Here is a 17,858-nt window from a genome sequence, read left to right as displayed (position 1 = left end):
GACAGAAGACAGTGCACATCATGAGATGGTCAGGAGTTTGACCCCTGAGTAGGTGAGCAATGAATCTTTTCCCCAAGAAGTATACTCTCAACCTGTGGGTCGAGACCCACAGCAACTGTATTAAAGGGCTGCAGCACTAGGAATGTTGAGAACCACTGCTCTAAGGTCTTACACATTCAAGGGGATATAAATGTACCTTGGATTAGGACACAAATGACCAGCTCTGTAACTGGAACTTGCGTCCAGTTTCTAACACATTCACTGATTCACTGATGATTAGATGTTAAACTCCACTTTCATTCTTCAGTGTTTAATTTTCTTTGTGAAAGATATTTCCATATATATATATATATATATATATTTGACTCTGTCTCTCTTTGTCACCCTTGGTAGAGTGCTGTGGCATCACATAGCTCACAGCAACCTCCAACTCCTGGGCTTAGGCAATTCTCTTGCCTCAGCCTTTCGAGTAGCTGGGACTACAGGCACCTGCCACAACACCCACCTATTTTTCTGTTGCAGGTTGGCTGGGGTCAGGCCTGAACCCACCACCCTCGGTATATGGGGCTGGCACCCTACCCACTGAGCCATAGGCGCCGCCCATATTTCCATATTTTTATTCACTGCCTTGCTAATCTCATCCAGATCAATAGCTTTAAAGACTTCTCTGACTTTGAGACTCATAGAGTCATTCACCTGTTCTACATCTTCATTCAGATGTGTCTCTTGGGCATCTCATACTTAATATTCTAAAACCAAATTCTTGATTTTCACTCCGCAAGATGGCACCACCCTATCTCAGTAAATGGCAGTTTCATCTTTTAAAAAACCTTGATTGTAACCTATCCCTCACATCCAATCTATTAGCAATTTTTACCAGTTCTACCTTCAAAATATATCCAGAATACAATCGTTTCTCCTAACATCCCTAGACATCACCTTGGACTAAGCCAACTTCATCTTTCACAAGGGTTACCACAACATTTTAACTATTTCTGGGCTTCCACCCTCACCCCCTACAGTCTACTAATCAAGCCTGATATTTAACAAGAAAAGCCATATTGTGTTACACCACTTCTTAACACCCTAGACCAACGGTTCTCAACTTGTGGGACAGGACCCCTTTGGGGGTTAAATGACCCATTCACAGAGGCCGCCTAAGACCATCCTACATATCAGATATTTACAATATGATTCATAACAGTAGCAAAATTACAGTTATGAAGTAGCAACAAAAATAGTTTTATGGTTGGGGGTCACCATAACATGAGGAACTATATTAAAGGGTTACGGTATTAGGACCACTGCCCTAGACTGACTTCTCATCTCATTCTAAATAAAATCCAAAGTTCTTTTTTAAATTTTTATTAAATCATAGCTGTGTACATTAATGCAACCATGGGGTACAATGTGCTGGTTTTACACACAATCTGAAATGCTATCATCAAACTGGTCAACATAGCCTTCACAGCATTTTCTTGGTTATTGTGTTACGACATTTATATTCTACACCTAGTAAATTTCACATGTATCCTTAAATCCAAAGTTCTTTACATAGAATTAAATGCTTAACACAGTTCTTGTTCTATTTCTCTTTGAACTTAAAACAGACTCCCGCCCTTGTTTATTTAGCTCCTACTACCAAGACTTCCTACAGATTCTTAGAATATGCCCTACTACTTTTCTTTTTTTTGAGATGCAGTCTCACTTTGTTACCCTCAGTAGAATGCCATGGTGTCACAGCTGACAGAAACCTCAAACTCTCAGGCTCAAGTGATTCTGTGGCCTCAGCCTCCCAAGTAGCTGGGACTACAGGTGCCCGCCACAATGCCCAGCTATTTTTAGAGAAGAGGTCTCACTTTCGCTCAGGCTGGTCTCGAACCTATGAGCTCAGGCAATCCATCCTCCTCAGCCTCCCAGAGTGCTAAGATTACAGGTGTGAGTCACCACACCAGGCTTGCCTACCACTTTAATTAGCATTTCACCCCACAATCATTCTCTACTAGTCATTTACCCTGCCTCATTTTTCTAAATAGTACCTATCATTACCTGACACATTAATTTTTGTCTTCTCTCAGTAGAGAGACAGACACTCCATGAGAGCAGGTGTGTTTTCTGTCTTGTTCACTGTTTTCCCCCAGCACCTGGAATGGGACTTCTGTATGCAATAACAGTAATTTCTAAGCATGAAATTCAAAACATTTTTTTATTTTATTAAAACCAAAAACCTATTCTGGTTACTCAGACACACAATCTTAAAATAACAAAAATGCTTTTAGAATGAACTTAGCTTCCACAGCATCAGTCAGGAATTTCAACTGTAGAAAATGATGAACAACAGCCAAACCTACAGGCCTTACAGGTGCATCAGAATCCCAGGTATGTGGTAGGGTTCATGTGCTCAATTAAGTGAATATTCTCGATACATGTTCACCAGCTCATAAACAAGATGATGACCCATACCAGACTGCCTTGATGACTTGGCTTGGAAGAAGGTAATGAACATCACTGATTGGAGAACTTCAATGCACCTGCTGAAGCAGGTGACACTCGCACAGCCCAGGTTGTGATTGCTGAGCCACTCCCACTGCCAAACAAGGAAACTTATCTCACGACCATTTCTCAAGGAAATTCTCCAAACCTGACGGCCACTTCTAATTCCTCTGCACGTTTGGTTAAGGAGTCTCTTTATGATCAGATGTTACACTCCTCAAGTGCTTATTTGTGACACCTTTTTCTTAACTATTTATTCAAATATTTATTCGTGAACAAAGGAAGGAAATGGGGTTTGTTTAAATTCAATTTCTAGGTCCAAGCTTATCTATTAAGGCTGGCCCTAATACTGGGTTTCTGGTTGTCAGAAACCACACAGTGTCCTTCCCCACACAGTGTCCTCAAACTATCATCACCCCCGATACTGAGTCCCAAATCTATCACCACTCCAAATACTGTCAACGTCCGAAACAGGCCCCCTTGTTATTGGCAACCACTAGAGACCCCTCTTTTGTTATATATACCCCCAAATACCGTTCTTGTCACCAATACCCCAACCCGACTTCCCTTTACAACAGTTCTCTACAAGAGCCTTGTACTATTAGCCACACCCCCGAACCGCCCTCTGTAACAGCCCTGTACTATCAGCCATGCCCTTCTCGTCACCAACACTCCCGAGGTCCTACTCTTACTGTCATCAATTCCCTGAACATTCCTTCCTGGAGTTGGCAATATCTCTGACAAACGTCCCTTAACCAACGTTGTGTTCTCCCCAACGCGCAAAGACCCTCGAGGCCCCCCTCGGCTCCGCCCTCTTACTTGAGGCTCCGCCCCTCGGCGCTCCTTCCTGGCGAATGGCGCCGGAAGCTCCGCCCCTTGTTGGTTGCTAGGCTCCCGGAGCCGGAAGTCCCGCCTGCCGCTTAGTCGACGCCGCCGCTGCCTCCGCTGTCGTTGTTGTTGTGGTCGGTGTGCTGAGCTCCGCGGCTCCGAGAGCCGGCCATCCCCTTCTCGCTGCCGCCATGAAGTGGATGTTCAAGGAGGACCATTCACTGGGTAAGCACTCAGCCGCCGGCCGGGACGCGGGGTGTCGGGGCGGCGGGTGGGCCCCCTCCCCCACTCGGGCCGCTCTGGGCCGGGCCGGGTCGGGCGGGGCAGATGCAGCGCTCTGGGCTCTAGTCGCTGAGGCCCCGGAGCCTTGGACGGCTGCCGACCGACCCCCTGCCATCCTCAGCACACCCTTTCGAGAGCTAGAGGACAGAGGAGCGCGGCCGCGGACACGCTGGAACGAGGGCCTGGGGTGTGCGTAGGGTTCGGGGAAAGGAGGCCTGGGGGCCCGGGCACCGACCGCTGGGCAGGCGCAGTCGGAAACTCAGTGTATTTCTCCCACAGAGCACAGATGTGTGGAATCCGCGAAGATCCGGGCGAAGTACCCCGACCGGGTTCCGGTGAGTGTTTGGATTCTCCGCCTCCTCACCTCGCTGTCACCCCAGTCGTCTAGGACCAAGGGTCCTTTTTAAGGCCATTCAACAGTTGACAAGTTGAGGTTCTAGGCTCAGTTATAGTAGACGGGACAGACAAGGTCCGGGACGCCCGAGGCGGGGGCGTGGGGGCTCGGGCTGGTGCTGTTCAGTGTGCCTCGTGCTGAATCTCCTGATCTAGGCCAGCAAGCTGTCTGCAGCCTCAGGGCTCCCTCGCCAATTATGTAAGGAACGTGTTCTAGGACGGGGCAACAGGTCATTGCCACTTTTGGGAGCGATGATGGAGGGAGATTATCACTTTGGGCTTGGAAGTTTTAAAGGGGTACCTTCGTATCAGGGCATAATCTTTTACTTTGAGCCTACTAGTATCTTTACCTAACTTGAAGTTTCTTTTCTTTATCTGGACTGTGTCTTCCTTACCTGACCAGAAAACATAAAAAGCTGCTGAAAACCCCTTCTCTGTTTTCCCCTTTATCGATAATAAATATGATCTCATATTTCTTCCATGGTGAGGGAGATAGATTTTTTAATCCTTATTGATTTCTCAAAGGACATCAAAGCCTCTCCTAGCTCTTTCTTGTGAAACAGTTCCTTTGGGTAAGGAGCAGGAGGACCAGATTTAAAGCCTGTTCAGAGAAAAGCAACAGGCCAAATGAAGAGCTTGGTTCTTGGCTGGCTGAGATTGCCAGACATTCCCAGTACTCATCCATTCTTGTCTCCTATGTTTCTTGGGATCTTAATTCTTCTGTACTGTGAAGAGTGAGCCATTCTGGGGGCCTGGAGTAATAGGCTATAAATGAAACCGTCACCAGATATTTTCAAGTCTGCCCAGATAAAATGTTGAAAAGCTGTATTTCTCTTATGAATCAGGAATGAGGATATAATTGACCACAGAAAAGCACTTAACTGTTTCCCTATAACACATTTATATCAACTCTTAACCTCCAGAGTGTGTGGTTTAGTAAGTCAGGGGTGTATTTTCTTATGCATTTCCCACCCACCTCCTTGCCCACACTCTGTTCACCGGCTCCTTGGCAATGCGAGGCCAGAGCCTCACTTTAGGAAATCCAGTCCTGACCTTTCTTTACTTTCCTAGGTGATTGTGGAAAAGGTCTCAGGCTCTCAGATTGTTGACATTGACAAACGGAAGTACTTGGTTCCATCTGATATCACTGTGGCTCAGTTCATGTGGATCATCAGGAAAAGGATCCAGCTTCCTTCTGAAAAGGCGATCTTCCTGTTTGTGGACAAGACAGTCCCACAGTCCAGGTGAGAGGTATTTACTAAATGGGCCCACTGGTATTAGGTATCTGCTTAGCTTCTTACAGAACTAGAAACTTTAGAACTCTTAGGGGTCCTTACTGAAAATGTGGATTTTTGTGTTCCTCCATCAGGAGCTCCATGAGAATAAGGGCTGCAATACATGGGAGTGCACTTTGCATTAAGGAAATAGAACAAGGCCTGGACTTTAAGAAAACAGTGATGAAACCCAGCCTTATACTGCCAGAGTCCTTTAAGACAGTTGAAGACTTATTTACTTGTGCTTAAGGTGTAGGAAGAACTGAGGCCTGAAATGAAGTTTCTTCAAATCTATGAAATCAGTTCTGTCCCTGACCAGCAGGAGCTTGTGGGCTCTGCTGAGTTAATCATCCTACTTGCCACCTCTCTATACTCAGTCACCTCTTTGCCATTGTGAAGAGTCTGTAGCTCCCTGATCGTCAAGTCTGATAAAGTGGTTGTTTTGCAGTAAAGGACTCTGAGGTCTTTTTACACATTTATAACTTCCCGTGGTAACACCTGCTTTGACTGTCTGTTTTGCTGCCTGGAGAAGAAATCTTTGGGATTAGAACTTGGGGCCTGAGTCTAGGCAAGGGCATTAGAACTCTCCTTTTCTGTGTATTTTATGGCCCAGCTTTAGTACCCTGGGGGAAAGGAAAATGATCTGACTTTGTCTAAACTCCTGGTCAGTCCTTCTTCATTTCCGACTGTGTACTTTCTAGGCCCTGAGCCTAATTCTGGCCTACATCTCCCATGAGTATGAGTTCCTGGCCACATCTTAGTGACCCGAACTAGTTTCGTTTTTTACCCCCTAAAAGTAACCCTTCTGAAAGCTTAAGGTTTTCAGAAGTCCTACGAACTAGCCCCGCTTGCCTAAATATGTTCCCGTTTAAAATCCTTAAAAGCTCCAAAAGAGGTCTAAACTACATTCCAGACCTTATTTTTATCAAAGGTGGAGAGGTGTGGCTATTTTGGGTTGATTTCCTGTTTCTCAATCTCCACCACCTCCACTTCCTGGTGTTTGGTAGAGAGGCAGGGTAGGGGAGAAATGAAAGCCAGTTTTCAGCCTGAGCAACCAGGCCACGGCCTACCCGTTGGGTGCCACTGGTTAGCTATAGCTGTAGTTCTGGAAGCTGTGGTATTGCCAAGAGGCAATCTTGTCACTGTGGGGTTCTTGTAGCCTTTCTTCCCAGATGGCTGGACAGTGTGTTACTGGGTGTACACTTCACCAGGGGAGGAAGCCTTGAGCATCTGTGGTCATTTTCAGCTTCCCTTCAGTTTACAGGAGAAAAGGCCAGGCGTGGTGGCTCACACCTGTAATCCTAGCACTCTGAGAGGCTGAGGCGAGTGGATTGCTTGAGCTCACAAGTTTTGAGACCAACTCGAGCCAGAGAGAGACCTCATCTCTAAAAATAGCCGGGTGTTGTAGTCCCAGCTACTCAGGAGGCTGAGACAAGAGAATCGCTTGAGCCCAAGAGTTTCAGGTTGCTGTGAGCTATGACACACAGCACTATACTGAGGGCTACAAAGTGAGACTCTGTCTCCAAAAAAAAAGAAAAGAAAAGGTTATGGGAGGGGGAGGGGTCAGTCTTCTTTCATACCACCTGCAACTTCTGCAGAGCTTTGGTGACTGTTTCCTCCTTCCTGGAGGTGGTAGTTTAATGGAAGTAGATAACTAGGATCTATGGCACTCAGTTCATTTTCCTCAATTCTAATTCTCAGGTACTTCTTTAAGGAAATAAAGCAGGCTTCTTGAAACATTAAGATTACTCTGATGGCTCCCCAGTAATCTAGCAATTAAAATGGCTATAGGTCTTAGCAATTACCTCCTCCCTGGTTATTCTCAAAATATAAATAAAATAGGAAATGATTTTCAGGGCTGTTTCAGGGCCATTTTCTTTCCAAGTCCCATTTGCCTTTCCCATCTGGTGAGAATCCCCTCTAAAGCAAATTGTACCAGTGACCCAAGTCAGTATTTTAGGACCAAGTAATCAAGAATCCAAGCCCTGACCCTTCAGGATATGAGTCACCAGCTAGGGCCATTCTTCCCAGGTAATGGCTTCTTACCCTACACTTGATGCAGCTGTCCTTTGTTCACTTTGGAGTTTTATTCTTAAAAACAAATTTGTTTATAAACAAGAGTCACGTGACATCATAGGGCTTTATGAAAGGGCTGATCACCTCATATCAGCATAAGGAAAACTGCCATAGGGTCGGTCTCCTTCCTAAAGCTGGTGTGACTCACTTTCACCATCTCTTCCCCAATATAGTTTAGCAGCCTCTTCCTTAGCTTAGGGAACTGAGAGCCTTCGTTAAGCTTCATCCAGCGTTTGCAGGCCTCAAAGAGTGGCTGGGGAAGTCAGAGTAGAGAAAGGATGAATTCAGGCAGTCAGGAACCATCCCCCACCCCAACCCCTTTAACTTACAGGTCTGCACAAAGATCAGTTATGCCTGAGGCTAAACAGAAGTAACTTCAGTTATTTCTGCCTTGACGCAGAACACAGGCAAGTATTAAAGTAAAGTGTCATGGTTATTATTTAGAATAGTTAATATAAAATACTGATTCTAGAAATAGAAACAGGGGCAAGTCTCTACTTTGTGAGTTCTTTTTTTTAAAAAAAGGGATGAATCTCAGCTGCCTTTGCCTATTTAGCATTGGAAAGTTGGATCTGCTTAGGTGGCCGTGTCAAGAATCAGGCTGGAAACGGAAGAGGAACCTTGCCTTGGTGCCGGCAGAACTTGAGAAAGAACATTAGTGTCCAAGTGTCCCAGTCATGGCTTTAGAGGGAACTTAGAGCTGGCAGTGGTCCTTGTTTAGATACAGACAAGAGTTAATCCTCTGTTTAAAACAAAAACAGGAGTATATTATTAAATAAAATATCTCTAAGATGTTATAATTTGACATTAGGAAACCTGTATTATTTAAGATTATGGTGTTTACCTGCTTCTGGATCTTAAAGAGTCTTAAGTAAGAAGAAGTTATGTCTTATAGTCCACTCATTGTTTTTAAAGAAATGTGCTTAAATTAGCATTTTTCTTTTTTTTTTTTTTTTTTTTGAGACAGAGTCTCTGTAGCTCTCAGAGTGCTGTGATATCATAGCTCACAGCAACATCCAACTCTTGGGCTCAAGCGATTCTCTTTGCCTCCTGAGTAGCTGCAACTAGAGGTCCCCACCACAGTGCCCGGTTATTTTTTAGAGACAGGGTCTTGCTCTTCTTCGGGCTGGTCTCAAACCCATGAGCTTGGGCGATCCACCCGTCTTAGCCTGCCAGAGTGCTGGGATTACAGGTGTGAACCACTGCCCGGCCTTAAATTAACACTTTTGATCATTTCTGGGTAAATCCTCTTTAAGACCAGGGTTTATCTACATCAGAAAAATCTGATAAAAGGGAACAACCAATAGTTAATCTTTATATTTAGAATCTCAGGGAGTCTTCAGGGATCCATAGTAGTGGTCATCATCTTCCCACCCTCCCATCTCACCCCTCCATCCCCTCAGTGCTCCCATTCCTCCCATTCCTCCCATTCCTCCCTCACCCCAGATGAATCCAGGTCCAGTGGAAGCATTTAAGCTCCAAAGCAGATGGGTGGCCAGGTGTGCTCATCAGTCCAGTGTAGGCTAGATTTCATAGCCTCAGTGACCTGCCCTCAGCTGGGGGCAGGGGCAGGTTCTACAAGGATTGAGTATACACACAGTTCTGTGCAAGCTTCCCCCAATTCATAGGGCTGTTGAGTAGCATAAAGCTAATATTTGCCTTCAGCAGTATGGCTGTTCTTCAATGTGGATCTTTCTGAAATTTACCTTTATTATTGACAAGTTTCTCCACTGAAGAAGTGGTTTTACCTGTATCTGTGTGACCTTGGATAGAGGGGACAGAGCTCTTTTAGGGGGCAATTTAGGCTCATTTCACTCAGTACTTTAAGGGGCTCCACAGCTTGAATCTGCCATTGGTGGTTCCCTTTTTTCCCCTTTGTTACACTCAGAGCTTGGAAGGAAGCAGTGCCTTTAGTATCCGGAGCAGCAGCCTTCTCAGATGAGTGCCTGTGGTACTTCAGGCCACAGCAGTGTGCATTAATATAAGGGACTGGAGACTATTTTGGGGTGTGTTGTATGGTCACCTCCCAGTAACAGGAAGCCTTGGGATTGCATAGCTGCTTACAGGTTGTCAGGCCATCCTGCAAGCCTGTGCACTTAGCTAGGCAGATGCACTGGAGCTGCCTCTGTACTTCAGCACCCTCACGCATCCTGGCTTGGCCTCTCGGGGCCATGTAGCTCAGCCTCTGAATTTTGAGAGGGAAGTCCATCTTAGGGGCTTATGGAATGTGTCCTAAACTGACACGCCAGCCTTCTCATAGACTGCCAGCTGACTAGGGTCACATTCTGTCCTCTTGTACTTCTACTTGAATATCCTCAAAGGGAATTTTTAAAAGAGTTAATTTTTTTTTTTCAAAAACTCTGTCTATGGCCCAGCTCTTTTTGGCTCTGAGCCTGTTTATTCTGACTTTGCATATGTGCAGTCTGATCTCGTATAAGTGCTGTTTTCAAATCATTGTGCTGTAGAGATGTGCCATTCTTGTTTCATGACACCCAGGGAAGCCACAAAACCGGGCAGGTGTTCAGCATTGAGCATTGTTGGTTATCAAGTTCCTCACTCAAGGGCTGTCCCGAGCACAAGGATGCTGTGCTCCTGCCAGCTACGTGTAGTTTAGTTTCCACACGAGGTCGCCTGACAGAAAAAGAAAACAATGCTGGACTCTAAGTCATTAGGGAGAACCATCTAGTTGTCAAGTTACAGGATCTGAAGGAAAGGGCCCTAAGACTTTGCTCCACAGAGACCAGCAGCAGTAACCTTACCTGGGAGTTTGTATGAGAGGCTAAGAAAGACCTCTACAAAAGGTACGGGACTCAAGTGTTAAGTCTTTAGAACAGGTCTACTCTCTAGTCACTTGGAGGCAGCACAGTTGGGTGGTAAGAATGTCTCCCTGTTTAGTAACCTGGGGTAAATTATTTAACCTCTCTGCTTTAGTTTTCTTGTCTGTAAATTATGTGTTCTGATGGTACCTAACCTCATAATACCATTGTGAGGATAAACGAGCTAATATATACATAATGTACTTAGAACAGTGCTTGGCATGTAAGTGTTGGTGTTATAATTAGGATTTTTATTACAGCCTCTGTAAGTGCTGAGAAACTGCTCGAACAAATTGATAGACCCAAGTTTTGCTTAAAAGACAATGGAATCTAAAGCCAGAAAGGAACAAAAAGCCATATGATTGTGTGCCCCCTTCCTGCCAAAAGTCAGAGCTCAGGTCTCAGCCTGCCTTCACCGGTCATCATTGCTCACTGTGGGCAGCCTGCCTAAGAGGGAGCCTGGGGAGGGCCACTGTTGTTAGGAAACGCTTCAGCTATTTCTAATTAGCAGTGGGATTTAGAGTCATTGTACGAAGGCTTCTCACTTGCTAGGAAAAGAGAACTTAGTCAGATGGACCCAAACTTGACACAGGCATCACATGTCTGCTACTGTGTGACTGTGTGTGTCTATACTCATTTGGTAATGGCAGTGGGGTATCATCAAGGTCACTGTGGACAATTGAACCAAGTAGGGTAAAGAGAGTTGTGGCAGTAGCTGTAGTTGTTTTCCCATTAGCCTATCTCTGAGGAGTCTCAGAGAAAATTGGAGTTTCTCTCTGGCCTTTTCCTTTCCCAGCCATTAGCGTAAAAATAATCTTTGGAGACTCGGCTACATGTTCTAGCCCTTCTGCTAGATGCTGGCTTTTCACTGTACTTGCTAGCTTGTCATTCTGTTTCCTAGTCACACGGTTCCCCCCCCCCCCCACACACACACAAAGGACAAGCATCGGCTCAGCGCCTCAGTGGTTATGATGTCAGCTACAGACACCAAGGGTGGTGGGTTCGAACCCAGCCCAAGCTAGCTAAACAACTGCAATAAAAAAAATAGCCGGGCATTGTGGTGGGCACATGTAGTCCCAGCTACTTGGGAGGCTGAGGCAAGAGAATCGCTTAAGCTCAAGAGTTTGAGGTTGCTGTGAGCTGTGACACCACAGCACTCTACTGAGGGTGGCATAAACTATCTCAAAAAAAAAAAAAAGGACAAGCATCTTTCTTTTTAATCTGACTGCACATGGAATCATCTTAGGTATTTAAAAACATACTTATGCCTGGGTATCAGACCTCCAAAGTCTGATTTAATTGGTCTGGGGTGGGTCTTAGGCATGGAGATATTTTTAAAACTCCCCAGTGATTCTGAGGTGCAGCCAAGCTTGAGACCCACTGCTGTCAGTGTTCTCATGAGCAGGGGTTCCCCCTCGACCCACTGTCCCCCAAGTCCTCACAATGTCTAGGGCAGTTTTGTCAATAGAAATAGCATCTGAAATGCTTTTGTAATATTTAGTAGCCATGTGAAAAAGTAAAAGTAGGTGAAATTAAATGTAGTTTAGTCCAGCATATCCAAATTTTATTTCAACATGTAATCAAATTGAGATATTTTACATTGATCTAAGTATGAAATGTTGGTGTTTTATATATATAGCATGTCCCAGTTCAGATGAGCTGTATTTCAAATGCTGTATAGCTAGTAGCTACTGTAGCGGACAGGAGGGATGTAAGATGCTTCAGTCACATTCTGCCCAACAGGCCATTCTAGTCAGTCCTTACTTTACAAATTCCAGGTTGAGCTCACAGAGGGTGTTGTTTTATTGTATAAGATGCTGATGACAGACCATCTCATATTCATACTCATCTACCCCCAGACTAGAATTAATAATTCTTACCCACATAGCCATCTGGGGTCAGCTTGCAAGTGGGGCAGGAAGAAACCTGTCTTTGTAAATGTGGCCTGCATCCCTGTTACCTGGAGCTCCTACTCAGCCCACTGGGAGCAAAGCAGCAATATGGGGTCCTGGGCCCCTTTTCTTCTGTTCTGGCCCTTGGTTTACTGAGTTCCATATTTAAGCATCTCTTGTGATCTGTCCAGATGAGTGACCTAAGATGTCTCATCCTGAGCATCTTACTTCTGGTTCCGGTTGCCCCCACAACTCATGGGCACATTTTAGCACTTCCGGCTTGTCTCCCACAGTAGAGCTATGGGTCAGAGCTTGCAGGGGGTGCCAGGTGTTACTAGTTTTACTCAAGTCAGCAACTTAGTTCCATGGCAGGGGACTTGATAGGTCTCCTCCGCTGCAGTCTTGTTTTACAGCTTAGGGAAAGCCAGCTTCCTACCCACACATGTTTCATTTCAGAAATAGCAGTTTCTGGAGGGTTCACTGGGAGGTTGGGCAGACTTTCTTGGATCCCAGATTAAGGAGAGCTTTTGTATTACACATGAGACTAAATTCTCTTTGATGATGCTGATATAGATCTCTGGGGGCACAGAGGTTTTGGTCCAGGATCTTCCATAAGCGTAAACCCATTTGTATGTCATGTTAGGCACAAACTATAAATCTTCAAATAAACCGGCTCGGTGCCTGTGGCTCAAGCGGCTAAGGCGCCAGCCACATACACCTAAGGTGGCGGGTTCAAATCCCCAGCCCGGGCCCGCCAAACAACAATGATGGCTGCAACCAAAAAATGGCCAGGCGTTGTGGCGGGCGCCTGTAGTCCCAGCTACTTGGGAGGCTGAGGCAGGAGACTCGCTTGAGCCCAGGAGTTGGAGGTTGCTGTGAGCGTGATGCCATGGCACTCTACCCAGGGGGATAGCTTGAGGTTCCGTCTCAGAAAAAAAAAAAGAAAATCTTCAAATAAACCAGCATGAAGGAGAGCCCAGGGTACTCCTACTTACCAGGATTCTTCACCTACTCAAGGGTGGGCCTCTTGGTTCTTCACTTTGTTTAGTTTTTTCTCCGGCCTTTGTCATTTATAAGATATTACCCAGGTGCTGTGGCTCCCACCTGTAATCCTAGCACTTTGGGAGACTGAGGCAGATGGATTGCCTGATTTCAGGAGTTCCAGAACAGCCTGAGCAAGCGTGAGACCCCATCTCTACTAAAATAGAAAAACTAACTGGGTATGGTTATTGGTGCCTGTAGTCCCAGCTATTCAGGAGGCTGAGTCAAGACGATTGCTCAAGCCCAAGAGTTTGAGGTTGCTGTGGGTTATGCTGCCACAGGACTCTACCTGGGGCACCAGAGTGAGACTCTGTTTCAATAAATAAATAAATAAAAGATACTCATGTGCTGAGCAGCCAGAGCCCATAGAAGGAGCTGGCTTCTTTAGAGGATTTACTTGTGAGGATGTCAAAGGGTCTTGCCTTCTGGGAGACCTAATTTATCTTAACCTTCCCATGATTCCCTGTCCCTTCTGTAAAACACGATCAGCAGGTACTGATACTTGAAATATTTGTTACCTACCACCAAGGGTCAAGTTCCTTATCCCCTGGACATCTTTTTTCTCCTGATACTTGGGACTCCCAATTTTCAATGATGATTTTTGTTTTTCTCTTTCAAGCCTAACTATGGGACAACTTTACGAGAAGGAAAAAGATGAAGATGGATTCTTGTATGTGGCCTACAGCGGAGAGAACACTTTTGGCTTCTGAGGGCCATTGCTGGGCTAGGTGCACTGTTCCTGCTTGTGTATCTTGTAAATAGCTGGCCATTTTCAGTTACTATACCAGAACCTCTCCACATAGACCTATTAGTGCATTTGTAACTGGATTTATTTCTTAATATATTGGAAGGTTTTATTTCCTTAGACTAGTAAATTATCATACAGAGTTTTATTTTGAGTTTTTCTTTTCGTGCACTATCTTCATGGCTATACTCTCCAGGGAACTTGTTCTTCTGGAAATCATATTTAATGAAGATATTTCCGTATTAAAGTGAGGTAGGTGTATTAAAGTGAAAGGGAAAGAGATGATGCATTTATTCTGGATTATGTTTGAAGTGTTAGATGGCTAAGTATTAAAAGCATCCAAATTAAATCCTTAGCAATCAGAACACTTGCTTCACTAGATTTTGCCAACTGCCAATCATGTTGGACTGAGCTAATCTGTTCCTCTTTCTGAAACTATTAAGGTAAATAATTAACAATAAAACTTCCTCTTATAAAGGCATTGTAGTGTGACCATGTCCTTTATTCACCTTCATTTGAATGGGTCAGAGAAGTGGCTCCTACTTCTGCCAGGCTAGGAGGAGGGTTTGTGGAGGTCATGGCTGCACAGCCTGCGACAGGAAGCAGTGGGTAATGTTAGAAGGATGGACATTTTTTTGAATGGTTAACATACTCACATAGTTCAGATGTCAAGACAGTATAAAAAGGAATACATTGAGAACTTTTGCTCCCACCACAATTTTCTGCCTTTTATGGGAAACTACTTTTACTGACTGCTTGTTGCTTTTAAGTAGTGATTTTTAGAGGGATAATTAGATATGGACATACATCTGATTTTCTTCTTTTTCTTATATAAAGGAAATCATACTTTTATATAGATTGTTTTTTTCATTTAACATTATATCCTGGCAGTCTTCCCGGATCAGATCTACACCTTTATCCTTTTCTTTGTACCTGTATTCTTTAAGATGCTACTTTCTAGTCCCTTCTTCCTAAAAACCAAAACAAGATTTTTCCAGGCCCATGGATCTCATTCACAAATCAGTATAAATGTGTAGCTTTGCCAGGACACAAATGTAAACTTTCTACTGGGGGAATAAATAGAGGTCTTTAACTTTGTCTTTACCAAATTTTATAAGGAGCCCATCAAAGTTCTCTATTGATGATAGCTTCCCACTGGGGTCGGAGGAAACATTCTTGTCATAAGCATCTTCTTGGGTCTTTCCCAAACTTGACCCAATAAAATCTGTGTTCCTCTGTGCACTAAAAGCAGATAGAAAATGATCTCAGTAAGCAAAGTAAAGGGAAGGAACCAGTTCTGTGTTACTAAGGAATTTTATCTGCAATCACATAGACCCATTTCAAACTGGCCTAAGCAATAAAAAGGTAATTTATTATTTCAGTTATCAGGGATGGTTAACTGGCTTGAGATATAGCTAAAACCAGGGATCAAACAACATCAAAACTCTTTTCCAGCCTTGGTTTTCTTTTCCTCTGTGTTGACTTCATTGTCAGGCAGATTCCCTCTCTGTGATGACAAAAGTGGTCCATCTTTGGAGTTGCTTAGCAACTCCAGGGGAAGAAAGAGCTGTTTTTCCAAGAGGACTAACAAAAGTCCCCAGGAGGACTTTAGTCTTGCTTGGACTACCAAACAGCCCCACTTGGGGCAGGGAGTAGTGGGAAGGAATGGTTAATTCCTCCTTTTTTCTATTTTAAAGAAAAAAGAGGGGTAGCTCTGAAGGCATTTTGATCTATTTCTGTTGCACAACCACAAACCCACAGATGCAACTGAAAAGAAATAAAAGGAAACCAAAAGGCAAGTGTCACCAAAGCCAATAGTTTTTTTCTTTTAAATATTTTATAATTAGCACTTACTGAGCCACCCGCTGGATACAAGATAGGATGTATGTATTATCACAATCCTCAAAAAGCCCCATAAGATGGGAAGTATAGTTTTCACAGCCACACAGTTGCCAAAGGGCAGAACTGAGACATCGAACTTGAGATTTAAGAAGACATGGTTGGCAATGTCAAATCATTATATGATTTTTTTTTTTTTCTATTTACAGTGTGCCTGGGAGGACTCTGGCCTTGCTTAGACGACCAAACAGCCCAGCTTAGGGCAGACTAGTGAGAAAGGAAAGGTGAACCTTACCTTAACCACATAAATACAATAGGACTATATAGGATATAAAATGTAGGAATATTGTAGAATAGGATTATTACTGTGCTGGACCCTGGGGAACCTCCAGGAGCTTACACTCTGGTGGTAAACCAACACACAAATAATTATAAAGCAGTGTTCTAAGTACAGGAGTAAGTATTGGGAAAGAGAAGGGAGTAGGTATTAGCTGCAAACCAAACCACTGAAGAAAGCAGCCTTAAGTTTGGAATATCAATCAGTAGAAGTGGACCTGTCAATCTTCCCTTTAAAATGCAGCATCTTAGTGAAGGTTTTAAAAGTTTAAAAAAAAAAAAAGGCACATAGCATTCCTTCCCAACCCTAGTCCTTTAAGACTTGCTAAGATTTTATGGATTGGCCAGGCACAGTGGCTTATGCCTATAATCCCAGCAGGAGTTTGAGACCAGCCTGAGCAACAGTGAGACCTAGTCTACTAAAAATAGAAAAATTAGTTGGGCATCATGGTAGATATCTGTAGTCCCAGCTACTTGGGAAGCTGAGGCAGAAGCATCACCTGAACCCAGGAGTTTGAGCCTGCTGTGAGCTATGATGCCACAGCAGTCTAGCCCAGGGCAACAAAGTAAGACTCTTGTTTCTAAAAAATAAAAAATAAAAACTTCTTGGCAAGTTAAGAACAGAAGGGCACTTCCTTAATATGATAAAGGGAATTCATTAAAAAAAATCAACAACAGCAGATATATGCTTATTATTTATCTATAAGGCCATGATAAGGCAGTGTGATACTCACATTGGGATAGACAAATAATATGCATAGAACAGAACTCAAAACCCAGAAATACATCAGTGTATAAAACATGTCAGAGATGGCATAACTCAGTAGGGAAATTAATTAATATGGTAAATTTACTTAATATGGTAAAATTCTAGAAGCATTCCTATTAAAAACAAACCGAAAAGGAAGTCTGAAGGATGAATTTTATGGAATGTGAATCATATCTCAATAAAGCTGTTAAAAAGATTGCTATCACTACTTCCACTCAACATTATTCTGGCAGTAAAACCAATGCAATATGAGAGGAAAAGTAAATGAGAGGTCTAAGAATTTAAAAGAAAAACTGTTTTTGTGCATTGAAAAATAGAAAAATTGGCTCGGCGCCTGTGGCTCAAGTGGCTAAGGCGCCAGCCACATACACCTAAGGTGGCGGGTTTGAATCCAGCCCAGCCACCAAACAGCAATGACGCTGCAACCAAAAAAATAGCCAGGCATTGTGGCCGGTGCCTGTGGTCCCAGCTACTTGGAAGGCGGAGGCAGGAGACTTGCTTGAGCCCAGGAGTTGGAGGTTGCTGTGAGCTGTGATGCCACAGCACTCTACCCAGGGGGACAGCTTGAGGCTCTGTCTCAAAAAAAAAAAAAAAGAAAAATAGAAAAATCCAAGAGGATCTACACAAATTAGAATAAGAAAGTTAAGCACAGTTGCTGTATATGTCAATTATAGACACTGATATTTTTATATACTAGTTATAAGAAGGAATAGGAAAAGATTTCATTATCAATAGGAGCAAATCTATAAGCACTTAGGAGTAAATTTGACAGATAACTGCAATACCTTCATGAAAAAAATGACAAACCATTATTAAAGGATATAAAAGAAGACCTAAATAAGAGCAGAGAAATACCAATACACCATATTCAAGGATGAAAAGACCCAATATTGTAATGCTGAGTCGTTCTCCAAGGAGAGAACATGGCTGCCTCCATTTCTCACTTCCTCGTCGATCCTCGTCTCAGGAGAGGTTGGCTTCCGTCCCCTCTACTGCCCTGCCCCTGCGTTTGCTGGGGTGACCAAAATAACCTTGTCCCATAGTGGACACCTTTTTTAAAGCACCTTTTTGGCC

At 43.9% G+C, this 17,858-nt stretch overlaps 1 protein-coding gene across 1 annotated transcript; it reads left to right on the top strand.

The window, feature by feature from the left end:
• Positions 1-3,387: 3,387 nt before the first annotated feature.
• GABARAPL2 (GABA type A receptor associated protein like 2) lies at positions 3,388-14,321 on the top strand. The gene is made up of 4 exons (XM_012806134.1): positions 3,388-3,546; positions 3,883-3,938; positions 5,068-5,240; positions 13,715-14,321. The coding sequence occupies exons 1-4, from the start codon at positions 3,513-3,515 to the stop codon at positions 13,803-13,805; spliced, it is 354 nt and encodes a 117-aa protein (XP_012661588.1). The 5' UTR covers positions 3,388-3,512; the 3' UTR covers positions 13,806-14,321.
• Positions 14,322-17,858: the final 3,537 nt, after the last annotated feature.

The sequence above is a fragment of the Otolemur garnettii genome, unplaced genomic scaffold (assembly GCF_000181295.1).
Source record: "Otolemur garnettii isolate 467f Iridium unplaced genomic scaffold, OtoGar3 scaffold00047, whole genome shotgun sequence".
Classification (NCBI taxonomy): domain Eukaryota; kingdom Metazoa; phylum Chordata; class Mammalia; order Primates; family Galagidae; genus Otolemur; species Otolemur garnettii.
This window is presented reverse-complemented; position numbering and strand designations above follow the sequence as displayed.

Coding starts and splice junctions, on each gene's coding strand:
- GABARAPL2 (XM_012806134.1), top strand. CDS start 3,513: ATGAAGTGGATGTTCAAGGAGGACCATTCACTGG. Junction 3,547..3,882: donor CAAGGAGGACCATTCACTGG/GTAAGCACTCAG, acceptor TTTCTCCCACAG/AGCACAGATGTGTGGAATCC. Junction 5,241..13,714: donor AAGACAGTCCCACAGTCCAG/GTGAGAGGTATT, acceptor TTCTCTTTCAAG/CCTAACTATGGGACAACTTT.